General features: G+C 35.9%; 1 protein-coding gene across 4 annotated transcripts in view; it reads left to right on the top strand.

Moving 5' to 3' along the window:
• TRIO (trio Rho guanine nucleotide exchange factor) overlaps positions 1–20,535 on the top strand; it is a 221,798-nt gene that overhangs the window by 133,546 nt on the left and 67,717 nt on the right. For all 4 annotated transcript variants that reach the window (XR_014942818.1, XM_085537841.1, XM_015854391.3 and 1 more), the window contains exons 22-33: positions 1,610–1,804; positions 1,929–2,044; positions 2,581–2,647; positions 3,400–3,509; positions 4,205–4,274; positions 4,710–4,799; positions 6,543–6,635; positions 8,005–8,116; positions 10,127–10,317; positions 13,789–13,890; positions 15,941–16,083; positions 16,672–16,771. Coding sequence is in view for 3 of the 4 variants with exons in the window: in XM_085537841.1 (XP_085393967.1) it covers positions 1,610–1,804; positions 1,929–2,044; positions 2,581–2,647; positions 3,400–3,509; positions 4,205–4,274; positions 4,710–4,799; positions 6,543–6,635; positions 8,005–8,116; positions 10,127–10,317; positions 13,789–13,890; positions 15,941–16,083; positions 16,672–16,771 (1,389 nt within the window). In the remaining variant the exon portion in view is untranslated. The remainder of the gene's footprint in view (positions 1–1,609; positions 1,805–1,928; positions 2,045–2,580; positions 2,648–3,399; positions 3,510–4,204; positions 4,275–4,709; positions 4,800–6,542; positions 6,636–8,004; positions 8,117–10,126; positions 10,318–13,788; positions 13,891–15,940; positions 16,084–16,671; positions 16,772–20,535) is intronic.

Raw genomic sequence — 20,535 nt, 5'->3', positions numbered from 1 at the left:
ATTTCTCATGACAGAACTGATTTTAAAAATGGTCTAAAAAACAAAACAAACAAACAAAAAACCAACAACCAGAAACCATAAAGGTCCTTTGATTTCCATTTTTACATCCTCATGCCTGTGGATTACTCCATGATCATTTGGGATATAAAATACAAGAAGACAAATTATTCATCTGACATTTAATTAAAAATAATAGAAAAATAGTAGAAAAATTATTACTCCTTAGACTATTCATTGCAGTTCTACTGTGTTCTTTCTTCTGAGTTTTGCTCAAATGTTTGTTCTTTTGGATTCCTTCCAGCATACAGATTGCTAATGCCTCCCATTACTTCCTCTGTCAGGCAGAAGGTGATGCTGGTGCCCCTTTTGTAAGGATGCTGTTAGGGCCACTCCCTTTGTGGTTCACTGTTTGTTGGGAGGAGGTATTAGCCCTTGCTTGTTTGGAATTCCATGGTGAAATTCTTGGAGTGACTGTTAAAAAAGAAGAAAAATCGAAAAACATGAAAGGACAAACAACAGAAAAGAAAGGGGAAAATTAAGTTATGTTCTTATTAACTGCTTTGCCCAAATCCCTGTTAGTCCGCGCCCTGACAATATGTTTTACTCTGACATGGTATCAGAGAAAAATGCGTGGAAGTGTAAAGCCGTGTTTTGTGGGTAATTTTGTGGGTAATTTATGATTTGTACAAAGGAACATACGTAATCTAAGGAAGCAAGGTAATTAGAAAAAGTACTTGTAACCACCACCAAGTTCGTTACTTTGTTCTCTTAGTTCCTAAGAACTGCATGACAAAAAAAAAAAAAAAAGAAAAAAGAAAAAAAAGAAAAAAAGAAACAACATAAAAAATATTAAAGAATATATACTTAATTAAAGTGTAAAGTACAAGAATCATATCACAGCGCTTTAGTTCAGTCCATGTATAAAGGAAGGAAAAGTCCTGAGATTTTGTGGGTCAGGCCCATTGTTAGTGCTTTGGTGTAATGAACGAATTACCTTTGATGGGATTAAAATCCATTTGTATTAGTGGAAGGAAAATAGCCATGTTCTGAAAAGCTTGCCTAGGAGAATTTAGTCTCTGGATTAGATATAGAGCGTGTTTTTGAAAGAAAAACAAGTTACTTCTAGTCACGTAGTAGTAAAAGCCAAGGGAATCTATGTTATAGAATTATAGAGGTTAGAAGGGACCTTTGGAGATCATGTAATCTAACCCCCTTCTAAAGCAGGATTTGCTTTAGGTAGGCTACACAGGAAAGCATCCAAGTGGGTTTTGAGTATCTCCAGAGGAGAACTTACAACCTTTCTCTGGGCAAGCACTCTGTTACAGCGCTCTGCCACCCTCACAGTAAAGTTTTTCCTTGTGTTCGTATGGAACATCCTGTCTTCCAGTTTGTGCCCATTGCTCCTTGTGCTTTCACTGAGCACCACCAAAGAGATTCGGTGACATTTCTTTAAAGAAAGAGGCATCTATTTAAAGGAGTTCTGGAACGAGAGGTAGAAGCTTGCTCCTTCCATGACTTCTCCACCTGTACTTAGTAGCAGGTTAAGCAAAATGATCCCCTTTATGACAGGTAGAGTTAGTAACTGTTTGATATTTTCCTGTTTTCATAGCAAACCAAAGAGAGGGTGAAGTTGTTGATACAGCTGGCTGATGGCTTTTGTGAAAAAGGGCATGCTCATGCAACAGAGATTAAAAAATGTGTCACAGCAGTGGATAAAAGGTACAGAGACTTTTCCCTGCGCATGGAGAAATACAGGACTTCTTTAGAGAAAGCTCTGGGTATTTCCTCTGATTCCAATAAATCGGTAAGTGAAATTGGAGCGTGATGATAGACACATACAAAAAAATGTATATCTTTGCTTCCTTTTGATTTATCTGTAATTTTCTCCTGTCTTCTTCTTTAATCATTTCTTCCTTTCTTTCATGAAGAGCAAAAGCTTGCAGCTGGATATAATCCCGGCCAGTGTCCCTGGGTCAGAAGTGAAACTGCGTGATGCTGCTCACGAGCTTAATGAAGAAAAACGAAAATCTGCTCGCAGGAAAGAGTAATGAATTTATTTATTTTTAATAACTGAGAGTGCATAAATCAGTCCTGATAATGAAGCAACTGTTGTGGCTTGTCTGGAAGCTTAGAAATTGGATAAACAGTAAAAGAGAGTGATATTATTCAGTAGCTCCTACTACCTTTTATTCACATACTCATTCTTTCAGGACATTCTAGCATGTCAGAATCTCAGACTTCCAAAGCCACCTTAGACTTGTGTTAACCTGCTTTTTTTCTTTATTAGAAATAGTGTGAAATAAATGTGTAAGGGGAGGAGAGAGGATAAGGTAAATCGAGTGAAAAGCATTTGACAAAATTTCCATCTCTTTCCCTATTTCTTTTTACACCAGTAACTAATGCAAGAGCACTGTCTCTCATGTTTCCTTTGTGTCTTTTCTCTCATAGCATTTCAGTTCTTAGACTTTCGTAGAGCAGTGGAAAAAGCAAAAGCTGATAAGAAATGTGTATTCTGGTTATTATGTATTCAAAACGATTATACAGATTGAGATTTGATTAGTCTTTCTGTTGTCACCTAAGGTTTATTATGGCTGAGCTAATTCAGACAGAAAAGGCTTACGTAAGAGACCTCCGAGAATGCATGGATGTAAGTCTTCTTTTTTGATGATCTTTGAAGACAAGATTCGACCTGTTGCTTTCTACTTTGTTCTCATTTTAAAAAACAAATATATTTAGTTGTTGTAAGACCAAATTAACTATTTCTGCTATTATGCAGAAACCTAGAATTACAGCTTGATATCAGCTACTTCAGAATTCTTTCTATATGTTTTGCTTTCATCAATACTGCTTGTCTTTTTGTTCATTTCTTGTTTGTTTGGTTCTTTTTTTGGAGAGGGAGGGAAAAGGGAGTGGTTTAATTAATGTGCTTTGCTTGCAAGTGAGGAGAGCTTGTGTTAATTCTCTTATTATGTGTATCACATGTTCTGCTACTCACTGACTTTTTGAATAGAAATTCAGGGAGATTCCATGGAAACGTGCCCAATAATTGTTATACTCAGGCTAGTAATGTTCAGCGTTAGCTGTCACACACAACATGAACTTCTAGACTGGAGATATGGCCTTGATAAGCAATATCCTGAAGCACTAGAGGTTGTCAAGAGCACTATGCATTTTAAATGATGAAGTTTCAAAGACTGTATTAAACTGTCAGTTTTAGAACTTGGTTTTTCCTGTCAAAATCGCAAGGTCTATGTGACACAACAGACAGTGTCACAACCGGTGTTGATGATGCTGTATGATCTTCACCGATTTCACTCTGTGAATGCATGCTTACGGATACCTGAGTGCTTCTGTTCAGCATTCTAATGACCTTTCATGCATCTTTTTTGTTCTGGGCAGACATATCTATGGGAAATGACAAGTGGAGTTGAGGAGATCCCACCTGGTATTGTAAACAAAGAGCACATTATCTTTGGAAACATGCAGGAAATCTACGAGTTCCACAATAAGTGAGTGACTTATCTCTCATTTCCATTTTACTGGTAAATCTACACGATGACCTAAAGGATTTCCTAATGAAAATATTGTGCTTATGAATTTTGGACTCTTTGCCATCAAAAAAGATTTCTTCTCACATTGCTGAATTGTTGCAGTTGTTCCTTTTTTGCAGCTAGACATACACCATTAGAAATTGTCTTTTTCAATCTCAGACATCTTTGAGCTTTTAAGATTTTTTTTTTGTATGCACTAAGATACTGCTGTAGGTTTTTCAGTTGTTGTGAAGATATGGAAATCACCAAACTCAACGGAATACACATATAGCACAGACATCAATGTCATCAGTTAACATCAGCACCCAAAAATAATTCAACCTTTTATTTCTCTTGACATGAACACTAAACATGTAGAAAACAGTAGGATACCTTCTAGATGGGGGACTACGTTCAATTTTGCGTACTGCAAGTATGTGCTGACACAATTTTCTGATCTTTGCATCAGAACTTGTGATGAATTGCTTTATATTAGCTCTTATATTACACATTGTCACCCATTCTTTTCTTCCTATGTTAGTTCATGCTGTTAGTATGAATTACAGTAAGTTTTCTAACAGTCTTCATTCATAGGTAATAGATCAATATCTGCTGTTCTAATTGATATATTTCGTGTACCTTACACTTTATTTTTTTTCTCTCTCTACCCATAGTATATTCCTCAAGGAGTTAGAAAAATATGAACAGTTACCAGAAGATGTTGGACACTGCTTTGTGACATGGGTAATGTACTCAGACTTGCACTTAGAAATCATAAGGGAGATAGGAAAAAGGGAGGGGTGGATAATGGATCTCAAATCCATTCGTATTTTGAGTCTCTGTATAAGTAACTATTCATTGAAATTTGAGTAAAAAATTGTGTATCTTTAACTGGAAAATAATTAAGGTATGGGTCTCTGGTGCCAGTGCATTGCTGCTCTGGAAGTTTACATGGGTTGTCCAAATCTGCATGTGGATATGAATTATTTACTTTCATATACATTACCGTTGTTTTCACACTCTTTTTTCTGATATATTTTATTATGCTTCCAGACATGAAAAATAATTGTGTCGCTTAGTTTCTTAAGACAGGAGATAAGTTGCCAACTGTAGAAGATGTTCATGAGACAGAAATTATGCTCTCTGATAACCTGTATAAATTTTCCTTTTGTTCTGCAGGCAGACAAGTTCCAAATGTATGTTACTTACTGCAAAAATAAACCTGATTCGACCCAGCTAATACTAGAACACGCAGGAGCATACTTTGATGTAAGTACTTTATGTCCGACTTAAAAATATGTCTTGCTATGTAGACTAATATACCTGTATTTATTTATGTCATGTGCCTTATTTGTTATGAATATGCAAGTTTCCTGTTACTAATACTGCAATTTACTGTCAACTTAAGAAAATCAATCATATCTCTTACTCCTTTAATTTATATTCCTCTGTTGGTCTCTTAAATCTGTCAAATCAGTGCTGGAAGTCACTGTCATATCACAACAGTTCAGGAGTGCACGCAGATTTGGGTGGCAGCAGCCAAAACATAAATCTCCTATTCTCTCAAGCACATTTTGTAAATCTTAGCATTTTAATTTGCTAAGGTTGCATTGTACGAAATAAAAATGACAGTCTTTGTTAAATTTCTTGAAGCAACTTTAATTTGTAATTGATTGCAGTGGTAATTCAGTTGACTTGTACTGGTCATAGCTTCTAAACCAACCACATTGCTCATTCAATCCCAAAGTTATTTGGTCTACATGAAACATTCTACTTAGGAGAAGACCAAAATGTAGCAGCTATTAGAGATTTTAGAGAATTCTGGCTGCCTTGAAGGACATATTGGTATGATTGAACACAAGTTTATAGATGTTTCAGTTATGTTCCTCTCTACTCCTTTTTGTTTCCACCATTCCTGTGCTGAGCTACTAGTTTTGTAGTGACACCAACATTTTTTTTTTTAGGATTTTTTATAAAAGCAGAGAGAGAGGTATTTGAGTAATAATATCACTGAAGCTCTTTCTGTTAATTTCAAGTCTATCACTAAGGTAATAGAGATTCTAAAGTCCTTCTGAGAAGCCTCTGTTTAGTTTTCAGTCATTGTACATGAGTGCATGGGCTACAGGAAAACAGACCAGTAGCTCTCAATGTCCTAGTCCACTTTAGGTAGAATAAAAAAGTGAAGACCTGACTGTATACTGGTGAATTCAATAGGTTGCATTGATTCCCATCTTGGGAATTTCTGATACTGTAATCATGGTTTAGAAGCATATAGCGGCAGTGCATGAACCTGCTCTCTTAAATTGTGTGGTTAAAATACATACAGTACTGTAATAAATGACAAGTACTGGTCTTGAAATTCAACCATGATTGGTATTTAAAATCTGTAATTCTTCCCTATAATTATCACGTGATTATATTTTCCTCCTTTAGCTTATTGGAGGACTTGTTTATTTGTTTATAAGTGGATCCGCTTTCTTTTCAATCTCTTGTGTAACCTCTTTCCTTTGGTTAGAAAATGTTACTTCTTGCTCCCCCTTGTGGCTCTGTAACAGCCACGTTAAAAATGTTCTGTAACAGCTGAATTAGCAGACGATGCCAAGAAATTTATTCTTCAGCCTTTACGCAATAGTTTTTGCTTTTCCTTGGAATACTAAGATTTTTTTATTTTATTTTTCTCTTCTGAAGGTAAAATAACAAGAATTACAGATCTTACTTAATAAACTTGTTGTCACTTGCTCGATTTCCCTTATCACTGCTGTTTGATTTTAGTTTTGTTGAAACATTTTACAGGTGTACCCTTGGATATGTTTATACAAAGTGAGCAGGCAAATGCACAGCCAAATCACTTGCTGTGCCTGGAATGTATGATCATCTTCTCATTTATTTAATTATTTATTTGCTTCTTGCTAAAATAATAATGTTGTGCAGTGTCTACCATTAAGTCATCAGAACAGGCTTTAATCTGCTTGTTGGTACTCACAAGTTCTCATATGTTTGCTTTTTGTGTAGGAGATACAACAGCGACATGGACTGGCCAATTCTATCTCTTCTTACCTTATCAAACCTGTCCAGAGGATAACAAAATATCAGCTTCTTTTAAAGGTCAGTACTCAAACTTCTTTCTGTGATTCTGCTTCTCATAAACAAGTGTTTTATGTCATTATGCTTCTCATAATGACAGTGTCCATGGATAATTGTTTTTAAAACTTCTGAAAAACATTCTGTGTTATTTCAGATAGTGTTGGAGGGAAATGGATCTACTGTTTCAGTTGAAACTTTTGTCTGTTCTCTCCTTGCAAAAAAAGATGCAGCTCGATTAAGTTAGAACTTGCAGAGATAGGCTGCCATGTTTTAGAAGTTTTGGGAACCAATTTCAACAGTTGTTGAATCTACATATGTCTTAAGCAATGCAGTATTGAAGGGATAGAATAGATTGATTTCACCAGTCTTTTCAGACACAGATGGCTTTGCTGCATAGTAAAATGGATGTAAAATTCAATGAATGTTGGATTTCCTTTTCTTCTACAAGATAAGAGGCGTATGATCAAGAGCCCAAATCTTGAATGATGGCAGAACCTTTCCAGTTTCAGAAGTTCTGTTTATATGTCCATATAACATTGAAGCTACCAATCTCTCTCTTAGAAGCACTTTTCTGCTATTTTGTCATCCAGAATTTAAGTACAGCATTGTTCTGTTTTGCTGCCATGATGGATGGTATTGGTAACTAAATGGATGTAGTGCAGTTATGACGACAGTAGAAATAATTTGTTATTTTGGTTGTGTAAGCTACATTTTATCTTGATACCATTCAAACACATGAAGAATGTGAGGAAATTGGAATATCAGCTCTTGTATCTTGAATGGGCACTGAACTGCATCGCCTTAAATTCCATTGTAACATTTCAGTGCATTCCCTTCTCTTACTTTTGTCCATCATTTAATGGTTGTATTAAATTTTTTTTTTTTTTTTTCTCTGAGACACTTTCATTTGTTTGAGTAGAGTACATCACTGAATACTGGAAATGAATCAATGTAAATCCTTTAATCAGCACTAGCGCAGATCAGGTCTTTAGTGCTGTGGAGTGAAGGTTACATACAGATACTTTTATTCTGTCCCATTTTCCACCAGCTTCATGAGATAGGACCTGCATTGTTTTGGGCCTTGACGTAGTGCTACGTCCAATAGCTGCATCTGAGCTTACAGAAAAGAAGAAAATGTCCTTAATGTATTTTCTAAAGATTTATTATTAGTCAGATTATGTAAATTGAAAGTGTTTAGGCAAAAGCTTGAGCTGCTCTATGAAGAACAGATACTGATAAGTACAAAATATGCTATCACATCAATGGAGGAGTAAGTTTAAAATACGTTTTACATGCCAAAAATGTTTCTTTGCATGTTAGAAGCAGCATTTAATTGTCTGTCATGTTAATGTAGAGAGACAGGATGCTCATGTCTGCTGATCTTTTGCAGGAGTTGCTCACATGCTGTGAAGAAGGTAAAGGCGAGATTAAGGATGGCCTGGAGGTGATGCTTAGTGTGCCAAAGCGAGCCAACGATGCCATGCACCTCAGTATGTTGGAAGGTAGGATTCAAATCTTCTAACTCTGTCGTATTTAATAGCTTCTTATATTACTGTACAATAAGGAAATCTGAAGAACTCATGTCTCTTTGTCACTTTTGTCCCCGTGTTTGTCTTTCACATACCTTTTATTCGGAGGTAAATAAAATGCTGACTTACTGAAGAAATTAAATTTTTGGACAATGGATAGAGTTTGTTAGTTTTTAAAAACGGTTCTTTCATCCTCCTCAACATCTCTGCCACTGCAGAACTGAAAAGTATGTAGACTAACAAAAGGTTTCTACTAGCCTACTAAGATAATGGTCAGGTATAATAACTCCAGCTAAATTTTCCAAGCAGTTTCCCTAACTTCTTTATAAGGGAAACGTAAGTGTATTAAGAGTTGATTTTTCTGATTTATGTATCAAATAATGGTCTCCAAGAAATTTGTACTTTTCACATCTGTTTACTGCCTGTTCCTTAACAGGCTTCTGGTTGAAGTGAAATCTTTTTTCTGGCAGTATAAAGTCAGCGTAAGCCAATTTAATATGAGTCTTAGCCAGAACAGCATAATCATGTTCATGGCAGACAGTTGATATTGGAAGTAATTGCTTCTATGTGTTGAGAACAACTTTCTGCCAAAATCCATTTTGCTGTTGGCACGTTATCATGTATGATGGTGCCATCATGCATTTAATAATAAAACTGGGTATTTTTTTGGCAAAGTAGATTTCTTTAAAGTTGAAAGCAGAGCCACTTTAGCCTGTAGTTGCAGAATAAAAACTTATGCAACGTGTTTTCAGTCAAAAGTGCTTTTCCTTCTCTATGTCTTCTTAGAATTTGCAGTACCATGCAAGTTAGCATAAAATGCACCTTGGTTTGTCATATGATTCTTGGTCGTGTGAATGCCCTAGGTCATCACTCTTCCCTGATTTTAAACAACAGGAATATTGGTCAGTCTGAATTCCATTCCAATTGCTTTGTTCAGGAGATGATGTTAGTATAAATGCTGACCAGCATTGGTAATGATCTTCTAACACAAGGAATGTGTCTCTGGAGAATATCCTAATCTTTTACATAAGTTGGTTTTATAACAAATCATGTGTGTACAGTTGATTCATTCCATGTTAAATAAATACAGTGAGTGAGCACATTTCCTTTTTGTGTCTCTGGAGGTTTTTGAATGAACATCCTGAAGTAACTTACATGTGATGCTCTCCATACTTTTCCCTCTTTAGAACTCTAAGGACTGTTGTTGTCTTGAAAAGGATGGTGTTTTTCTGTTGAGACTTTTGGAAAGGAATATACCTTTAAAATGCAGTTTTGTACTGCTCAAAAGAGTATGGAAGTCTTAACTTCTGTTATCCTGCAGCTCTAAAACTCTGTGTAAACCTGGGAGAACACTGCTGCTAGAAAAGAAGTATACTTATCAGTATTCTCAACCTTCGTCTTTGTTATATATCAAGATAAATAATCCAGCTCCTATTTCTTTGTTGCAGAGTGAATAAATGGCAGGCAGATACACATGGCAACAGCTCCAGGCTGCCATCTTTTTTCATTTTCTATTGGAATATGTTTGCATGCTTGTTGCATGCACAATAGGGAAGCTGTATCAGCAAAAGAGATGGCATTTGGAAGCCATTGTTGTCAGAACATTACCTGCTGTGTCTTTGCAAGCTGCTCACTTTTTACAATTTTTACAGTAGCAAAAACCTCCTAAGAAAAATAATTTTCTTTGCAGAAGTTACGAGGAGCCAACAGAGCTTCTATTTGTTGGTGAAATGCTGCCAGAATAGTTGATAAACTTCTTAACAGTTGGATTTCTAAATTTAGGCATAGGCTTGATCTACAGTTTCATTTAGTTTATTACAATGTTGAGGCTTTTTTTTTAGCACTGCTTCCTTGGAGTTCTATCTTTGCAAGCTGTATTTGGAAAAAATAGATTAATTGCTTAATGAACAGAAGCTGTGCTTTTTAAACTTCTCATGTTATCAACTTCTCATGCTGATATTTTCTTCTCCCTGGGTTTTTTAGGCTTTGATGAAAATATAGAATCTCAGGGAGAGCTCATCCTTCAAGAATCCTTCCAAGTGTGGGACCCCAAAACTCTAATTCGAAAGGGAAGAGAGAGGCACCTTTTCCTTTTTGAGATGTCCCTGGTTTTTAGTAAAGAAGTAAAGGACTCAAGTGGAAGGAGCAAGTACATTTACAAGAGTAAACTGTTTGTAAGTATGGGAGAACAAGTAACCATATTTAGAAAGCTGGCAAGATGATTATGACTATGTTCAGATCATTTAAACTTGCCTGACAAACTGGAATTGTAGTATGCTGCATAGACTGAATTTTCAAACTTTTCTGTTTGCTTATGCTTTTGAGGACAAAAGGGTAGGCCAAAAGCAACTGCTGAAGGCTTTGTATTAATACTGGTGTGCTATAGAAAGCAGAAGGGTGGAAAGAATTTACAGAAGGCCTTTATTTTACTAATTTACTAGTCATGTTACAGTAATAGCACTAGTAAAGATTCATTCCAGTGGGTATTCTACACATACTGGTCTCTAAAGGCAAGAACTCTTTGTTTTGGAAGTTAATTCTAGATTGTCTACTCAGGCTTCTCATCTCATGGTAATTTTTTTTTTTTTTTCCTTTAACAAAATATGTGATAGCTCTTATGGTCTAAAGAAAGAATGTAAAGATGAGAATTTGTGCATTCCATTTTGAAAATAGGGGGGAAAACATCCCCTCTTGTGTTTATTATGTGTATGCTTTTCAAATGTAATCTATGTATCTTACTGGATGAGATTGGGTGAGAGCAGTATTCGCACTCTGAAAATTTAGCAGCAGTCAAGTGAATTTGTCAAGCAACAGTGTCCATAAGTTTGCTCTGTGTCAGTTGGGGACAAGACTAGTTTTTGTGACAGACTGTTAAGAACAATTACTTAACGTCTCACTCTAAAGGACTTTATTCTTCTACTGATTCTCTTGGGTAATCTGACCAAGTTTAGGTGATACAAATACAGAACCTTTTCTGTCTTCTCACTCTTCTCACTCTTTCTTTTCCCTTTCCCACCTCCATATTCATGCTGGTAAAGCACATTGGTTCATAAACCTTTTTCTATCATGCTTTGTATGTTCTGTTATTTCATTTCAAACTCCTGTTGACCTCTATACTAGGTAGTGAGTAGGTAACAAAGCTGCAGCAGCTTTGTTATGTCTTCCTTTGGTTCCCCAAAGAACCTGAAATACAAAAGAAACCTTGGGTGTACTAGAAGGTAGCATCAGCTGTCAAGGGATTATATGGGAGAGGAGGCAGAGCTACAGAGTCAGTCCCACAAGCTTGTGATGCCAGTTCATCTGGAAAGAACAAATAATTTTCTAGAGTCTAGAGAAGTTGCTGGAAATATTGAAAACTGATACTGTACCTTTTTTTTAAAATACAGGCTTTTCTTTTTGCCTTTTTGTCCTAGCTGGTAAAATATCCTGTGGTGCAGATTACTTACTATAGCAATTCTTATAGCTTGATCTGTAGAAAAGGTGTTCATACAAATGCTAAAAGCATGTCTGTTATTTTTAGCCAAAGATCCTTCTTGCAAATTATATTATCTCCCACTTCTGGAAGGTAGTTTTAAGAAAGTACTCTTGTATTTTGGATGTGATTTCTGTCATAGTTTCCTCTGTACAGAGTATTCAATGCCATGACTTCTATTAGTTGAACTATGTGCTAATTAACTATTCTGGAAAGATAGAGTGGCCAATAGCGAGCACCTCAGGAGGTCTATGGAATAAAAGGCAAGCAATTGATAATTTGCCAGAATACTCTCCCAGTCATCATTAATTGGTAGTTTAGGGACTTCCTGACCTGGATCTGGTTTTTATGCACTCAGTAGCCCCAAATGGGTTTCTCTTCACAGAATCACAGAATTATCAAGGTTGGAAAAGACCTAGAAGATCATCTAGTCCAACCATTACCAATACTTCCCAGCTAAATCATATTCCTCAACACAACATCCAAACGTTTCTTGAACACACACATGGTCGGTGACTCCACCACCTCCCTGGGCAGTGCATTCCAATGCCCGACTACCCTTGTCTCTATACTTCATACAGACTTGTGTTTCCAGTGCCCTTTGGCAGAGATATTTTGCTCAATTGTGCATTAAGTGCAAGAGAACCCATACATTGCATTAAAACTTGACTGCTTCTGACAAATTTAACTTGATGTCCACCAGAATTGAAAGGGACAGTGAACAATCTTTTCCACTTGTTACTGTATAGACTCTACTGCATGGGTTCTCTGTTGTCCCTGAATTAATAACATTTGCAAGTGTACAAAACTTCTAAGTTTACTAGTACTTAAACAAATAGAATCATAGAATCATTTGAGTTGGAAGGGACACTTCAAGGACATGTAGTCTAAGTCCCCTGCAATGAACAGAGGCACTTAAAGCTAGATCAGGTTGTTCGGAATTTGGTGTAGCCTGGCTTGAATGTCTCCAAGTGTGGGATATCCCTCTGTGCAACCTATTCTAGTGCATCACTACCCTTAGTGTGAAAGAAAAAAACAACCACACAGAACTCTTTCCTTATATCCAATGCAAATCTCCCTTCTTTTAGTTTGAAACCATTTCTGCTTGTCCTATTACAGCAGGTCCTGCTACAGGGTCTGTCCTCTTCTTTCTTACAGCCCCCTTTAGATACTGAAAGGCTGCTCTCAGGTCTCCCTGAAGCCTTCTCTTTTCCAACCTGAGACAAGTAAACACCAAAACAAATGAAACCAGCAACAAAAAACAAGTTGACATCCAAATGAGCCAATAAATACCCTTGCTCAGTTATTGTGTATCTAATATCTCCTGTAATGAATCTGTGTACTTGCTAGGGATGATGCATATGAGGGAAAAAATGCAGCTTCTAATGATGTAAGAATGTGTAGCAGCTATCTTTTGGAGTGAGGATTCTTGTAGTTTGAGCTGTATTTCTCACTCATTATTTATTAATTTATTTATTTATTGGAGCAGAGCCTATATGAATTTTTTAACTAGGAACGCATGATGAGATGTTATAAGCAAAAGCATTTTGAATGATAATTGATTATAAAGATCTGACACTGAAGCATTCCCAGAGGCTGGTTGTTAATGCAGTTGTCCCCAGGGCAACTACATTTTTATTTTTTTCATCTGTTTCAGAGAGAATGAAAGGCTATGGAAGACTCATTTGGCAGAAAAGAGTTTTAGAAGATATCAAGAGAATTCTTAAGCATCTCTTATCTAATGAAAAACATAAAAATCAATAACAAAGGAATGTCCCCAGTAAAAATTAGCAAAGAGAAATACCAACATTTAACTTTCACCAAGCATTTCTGTTTGTTTTATTTAGACTCGTAAGATTTTATTTTATTTTATTTTATTTTATTGGTCAAGTCAGAAAAGTAAAATAATCAAGTCAGTATTTAAGAATATGAGTACTGTAGTATATAGCTACTTTACTGCACAGTGCTCAGCTTGCAGTCATTACTTTTAGAGAGGCCTCACCACCTCTACCAGAATAAAGAATAGTCTCTGAAGCTCTGAAGTTAGACTGAAGCTACTAACACTCTTTAAATGGCAGAGCTCAACTACTGAGAATATTAGCATCCTTTTGTGTCTCCTGACAAAAATAAATAAATTACCATGGAGTCCTTACAATGTTTTTTTTAATTCCAGACTTCTGAATTGGGTGTCACAGAACATGTTGAAGGAGATCCCTGCAAGTTTGCTCTGTGGGTTGGAAGAACACCAACTTCAGACAACAAAATTGTTCTCAAGGTAATTTTAGTGTATATGCTTAGTGACTATATATAGATATACTCAGTCTTGTAGTTGTCTTCGCTTGTTAGAAAGGCAGCAAGTGATGATTTCTGCTACTTTGAGAGGGACAGCTGCTGACAGATAATCTTCCTTTGTATAGAATCGGACATGATGTACATCTGACTAAAGTGACTTGACAGCAGTGGGGAATCTGTATTGGGCTAATGAAGTATTAAACAAACTTGCTTTTGCAAATAGGAATAAATGTTTCGATCCACAGACTTTGGATCTCAAATCCACTAGTAGACAGGGCAGGTGACATCTTTTACTCTTAGCTCACTGCTGCTTGCTGGTGATGGTTTGTTTCATGGCTCATGTTTTTATGGAGAAATAGAAATAGTATGAAAGACTTAAATGTTTTTATGTGGTCTGAAAGTTTTTATAAAGGTTTTTGCCTCTGGGTGGGAGTGTGTGCAATATCTTTAAATCCTGCATCGCAGGAAGTTACAGACACCAGTAGAATTCCTTGCCTAGTTAGAAGAACCACTAACCCTATTTTTCATTTGTCTGTTGCATAACCAGGAGTCTGCTGATTCATTTTGAATGGCTAATTTGATTGATGTATTTTGTGGACCGTGTCAACTGAAACTTTTCTGTTTCATCTCTTAGTTGTGTTGAGATGAGTAAAAAGTTTATCCTCCCATTTACCAATTAACACACCTACAAATAAACTTGTTTCTTTCCAGGTATATTTTGGTGGTTACTCAATAATGTCGTTTTAAAATGACCACTCAAATTTACACGTTTTCCTAGTCAATTGCAGACTAAGGAGAAGCTCACATTAGTTTCTGTATACAAGCACTCAATGAGTGCAGGAAGATAAGATTTAACATCACTGAATAATACAATTTTTTCAATCTGAAGTGATCTTCCCACTGTAGAACAGTAAAAAGGATTTCGTTTTCAAGGACACTACCTATGCTCACTGTACATTGTTCCTGTTCTCTTCTGTTCTCTTCTCTGCTTTGAGTACAGGGTATTTAGATAATCTTTATGGTATGCCAAGTTTTTCAGTAGTTTTGTTGATTTTTTTTTTTCCATTGTTCATTTTTGAAGGTAGAGTGCAGCACATGAATAATACAAGTAAATGTCATGAAAACACTAGATAAAAGATTTAACACTGTATTTGGTTTCTTTTCCAAAGTACTTTTGTTTGTAAAAGAAAAAGATCTTTTTCGCACTTATTCATTGCTCTTTCAATTTTTTTTACACCTTTACAATCATATTTTAATTTCCCCATTTATTAAATGTTGGCAGTATACTAGAAGCCAATTTTTCAGAAGTTAACAATTAAAAGAAGTAAGAGTTTACATATACTAGCTTATTTAGATCCACACCAATACTTATATTTAATAATGTTTCAGTTGTAGGGTAGCAAAAATAAATTGGATTCAGTAATCATATTATGTATTGGGCAGCTGGATATCAAATCTTTTATAGGGTTATCTCCAAAATACAGATCGTGTATTGCAGATGGTTATTGAAATGCAATCCCTAAATAATTTCTGCTTCCTTGTACATTTCAAAAGTGGGAAGAATGCTGCATAAATAGGGTTGTGGAAGCATATGTGTGTCACAATGTAAGTTAAGCGTTCTTTTCATGGCAGATTATTATTTTAATTTAGGCCTAGTACATGGCATGAATTTAAAGAAACAAACAAATAAAGCCCACAATATTCAGGATGTTTTTACTGGAGTTCCTGAAGTAAGTCAGTTCACCTTGTCTATCATGTGGTGCATACAAGGCTTCAGACTTCTTGGGCCTTTAAGTTATAAAAGAATCTGAGATGTAAATAAAATAGTTTTTTAACAACATTAGCAATATTGACAAGCTTAAATACTGATGGTTCTATCTTGAATTTCCATTTTTCTGTTCAAGTTTTTAAAAATGATTCACATAATCTTTCCTTAGGCCTTCCATTTGGTATTCATTCATTGAAGATATATGTGGATTTCTCTCAGCTACAGTATTCCATTCTGGTGTTTTTGTTTCTTTTACATATCAAAGGCATCCAGTATAGAGAATAAACAGGACTGGATTAAACACATCCGGGAAGTGATACAAGAAAGGACCATTCATCTGAAAGGAGCACTGAAAGAGCCAATCCACATCCCGAAAACAGCACCAACAACAAAACAGAAAGGAAGAAGGTAATTAATATTTTAAATAGTCAGAGATGTCTAGGTATGCCATTTCAACAGTACTGTTTCCTCTGTAGTGTTGAATTTCTAATGTCCTTCAGTACATTGGACAAAACCAAGAGTCATTGTGGCCAGTTTTGTCATATAATTTCTGGATTCCTGCAGTACTACATGTGTTGAGATTTCTGTTTTGAACAGTTCCTGACCAGCGTAGGTTTAGCCATTACAGACAAGATTTGAATCAGCAGTACAGGATAGCTGTACATTTTAGATTTTCACAGTTCTGTATGTTTCTCATCCTCGGGTCCTTGTTATCCTTTGACAGAGCTTAAAATGTGTGACTGAGCAGTCTGCTTGCTAGCTTTGGATTTGTTTCTTACAGCCGTGTGCTATAGACCTGGCTGGTTGCAATGTTGACACTGAACAAAAGAATGCTTGTAGAAGAAATAGATAAGTGCTGAATGCTTCATCTTTGCATCAGTTATTTTGTCTAGCTTGTATCTGTTGCCACAATATTTAGGTGCCCCTTGTATAGAGTAGGATCTAACATATTAAAACTCATTGCTGGTGTTGTAATGAAAACTGAATTATTTGCAGAGATGGCGAGGACTTGGACAGTCAGGGAGATGGTAGCAGCCAACCTGATACTATTTCAATTGCCTCACGAACTTCACAGAACACACTTGACAGCGATAAGGTAAGTTTCACAGGTGCTGCTCTGTTATGACAGTTAATGATTCATTCCCTAGTGTGAGTTAGCATCTGAAATTAGTATGGTAAGAATGGCAGAATGGAGACATTTTATCTTTTACAAACAGCTGTATGCAATTAAGAAAGTGTATTGAATGTAGTAGGTGTAAGGGTGGTTGTCTGCATCCAATAGGTCATTAAAGAAATTCAGTTTATTCCAAACAGAAACTGTTTTGCTCTCCTTCTTCTACCAGTTGTCCAAAGCATTGACGTAAAATTATGTTTTGTCTAAAATTATATTCTGCATAAAATTTAATGCTATGCATAGAATTTTTCATGATGTCTCTATTAATCTTTTTGAAGTGATAGGACTAGAGGTAGTGGCCTCAAGTTACACCAGGTGAGGTTCAGGTTGGATATTAGGAAGATTTATTCTCCGAAAGAGTGGTCGGATGCTGGAATAAGCTGTGCATGGATGTGGTTGAGGGTGTTTTTTGAACCCCTCCACAGGTTTAAATGTGGTATTCAGGGACATATTTCAGTAGGGAAGTACTGGTGGTAGGTGGACTGTTGGACTTGATGATCTTGAAAGTCTTTTCCAACCTTTTTGATGCTGTGACTCTCTGAAAGCCTACCGTCTGTTTTCTTATTAACTTGATGTTGGTGATTTTCATGTGGTTACTTTTGTGAAGCAAAGATACTACCCAGTGTTCATGCATTAGGGAATTTTCACTTTCTGCCTTAGAGCTAATGAAAATTACCATATTAAGGAGGAGTAACCCACCAGTTCAAGAGTCATATGACACCAGTACTAGTGTTTCCTTTCCTCCATCTTTGTAGATTCTGGCTGGGTTGTCTCATAGTGATACCACATATAGAGCTTCTTGTGGGTAGAAGAAATATAGGCATCAGAAGAGTAAAAAATCGTATATGAAATGTGATCTTTACTTTGGATTTGAAAGATTTCTGACAAATGAGAAGTGTTAAGACCTTGCATGGAGGTAGAGATAGCTAACTGAATAGGAGAGTGAATAAAAAGGTAGAAACTGCTTAGTAAATTACTTGAAAAGGCATTTACAGATTTTTGGCCTATTACCTCATTGGTAAAGATCTAACGAGCCACTTATACTGCACAGATACAGAGAAACATTTTCACAATTTTCACAGCCATCTGAAAGAAAGTTTGTTTCCCATATTTTTGCAAGCCACTTAAATTCTTTGTTTTAATATTCACTTGGAAAGAAGACGGCGGAAAATAAATAAATAAATAAAAAAGAGGTCGTAAGTGCTTAGGGTTGCTTTTATATTTGTCAAAAATATCTTTTGTATTGACCTCATTTGTTTGTACTGAATTCAGCTTGTAGTTTTGGTAGTTATTTCTTCTACGGACATCTGTTGGAAAAATTGTTCCTTTGAGCAAGAGAAGAATCTTTCAGTGACTTGCTGTTTTGATCCTTGTGTTCTTGCTTACCTATTTAGTGATTTACACTAATGTACTATCTACATATTGACAAGAAGTTGAATTCATTTTTAGTTGCATTATTAAGATCCATACTTACTTTTCTCCTCTGAACAGTCCCTGACTAGTGTAGATTTGGGATGATCTATCACGCTCAAAGCCAAGACATGTTGTCTTTTTTTTCCCCAATTGGTCAAGCTGTGTGAAAGATTTGGCTGGATTGTGCTTCAATTCCAGCTAAGGTGATGGAATCCATCCCTACTATTCACAAGCATTGCCTCTCCTTAGTTGTTTGTTGTGTACTGTTTAGAGGGAAATAGCATGGATTGCCTCCTATGGCCCTTCACAGCTGTATCTCAGGTATGATCCAAGAATAACTAAGAAAGTTGGCAATGTGAAAGAAATGCCTTCACAATTATCTTCCAGTCTGGCATGAGGAAGAGACTTACCAACAACCTGTTCAACAGGATTTATAAGTTAAAAGGAGGAGGAATAGAAGGAAGAAGGAAAGAAGGTTTTTAAATATTTTCCTGACAAATTAAGTTTTAAAGCTGGTTAGTGTGATTAGATTTGTTTTTAAAGTATATATATTTGAGTTTTCACAGTAGCATATAAAATTCTTCTTGGACTTTTCTTTTGCAAGAACAGACCAAGTCAATACTGGAACTGGGCTATTTCAAGGAATTTACTTGTGCTACATCTTATATATGTCCAAGGAAGAAATTTAGTCTGTTCATTCTTTTCAAGTGTGTGAATTCGAATAGCTTTGATTAGTTTTTCTAGTATGCATTTTGTTTTGTTAAACACATTAAGAGGAGAATTTTTATAAATGTTAAAGAACAGCAAGAGGCAGAAGACCATGAAATAAGTAGGATATGTTGGCACTTGCTGAACTTGAGGTAGTCTTTCACTTCATACGTTGAGAATTCATTATCTGTAGTCTGTTTGGGAGTTAAAATTGGCTACAGTAAGGAAGTAAGGAAGCTTAGCGTGTTTGAAGGACTTGCAGAGATGAAACAAAACAGTTTTAGTGATTTTAGGTACTGTTGATGTGGTTTGTTAGCTTGAGCAGTGGAGCTTCCCAGTCAAACTGGGAGCAGATCTCAAGCTGAGCTGGTTTTCCCCATTTAGAAGCATCTGAAATATCATCTAATGTAGCATTAAGCTAGTGGTAAAAATGTTTAGCCTTGAATCATTCATTATGCTGTTCCTGAACATTCTTATGCATGAGAAAACACAATATCAAAAACCTGATGCTTCTCACTAACCAGGTAAAACCTTTCTGTTTTATCCAATCATATGTACAAACTAGTCATCATATTTTAAAAAATAAAATAAAAATAAAAATGTTTTGATTGGAAGAACTATTTATTATACAGGGAGAAGAATATGAAAAGTGAAATCTTTTATTCAAAACAAAATACATTTTCTTTCCTCTTCAGACATTTGCTTAGAAAGAGCTAAAATGCCTTAGCCTTGGAAGTGACTGAATATTGTGCAGATTAACTTTTTTCTTCAAGTCCCAAAGTCCCATTTTGTGATTTAATTGGAAATGCTTTCACAGCAGAAAATAAGTCCTAATTAGCTTTTTTTCTTCTCCACCCTGTGTTTTCTTGTTGTTGTTGTTGTTTCTTTTGTTTTATTTTGGTTTTTTTTTTTGCAACAGAATTGTAAGTTTTGATTGTTGACTTCAGTTTTCCATATTTCTTTTCAGTAATGAACAGGGTGATCTGATAGACTGCTTATAAAGTTAACATCTATCCCAGCTTCATGTCATATGAAAACTATATTGTAAGATGAAATTAGCATTCAGATCCATCATTGTAAAGGGAGAAATGAACTGGCAAAATACCGTGCAGTTTAACAGGGACTCAGTTCAGCTACAGTGGACAGGTGAAATTGAATAACTACTAATGTAAATGATGAGATTATTGAACAGATTTTGAGAAATCTAAGGTCTTTCAAACTGTATAATTTTCAGTCTGGTACAAATACAAAGAGAGAGGATACAGCCTTAAAGTGATGGGCCGAAAATTCTTGTTCTTTACTGAGCACCTCTAAGGCCTCTATTAGGTGCTGCATCCCATTTTGAATATTCTTAAATTACTGAGCAGATGGAAACGTTACAGGAAAGCTGAAAGTCTGATTAAAGATCTACCAAGCATAACTTACAAGGTGAGATAATGAGCTGGGGCTGATAAGTATAAAGTAAAAAGGTAGAAGGAAGAACTTAAGGCCCTGAATTGCCTGAAAAGCAGAATTACAGAGCAGTCTTTTATACATATTTTCAGTGGGTGAGATGAGATTAAAGG

Source organism: Coturnix japonica, chromosome 2, assembly GCF_054131305.1.
Source record: "Coturnix japonica strain WE chromosome 2, WE-NBRP24, whole genome shotgun sequence".
Lineage (NCBI taxonomy): Eukaryota > Metazoa > Chordata > Aves > Galliformes > Phasianidae > Coturnix > Coturnix japonica.
This window is presented reverse-complemented; position numbering and strand designations above follow the sequence as displayed.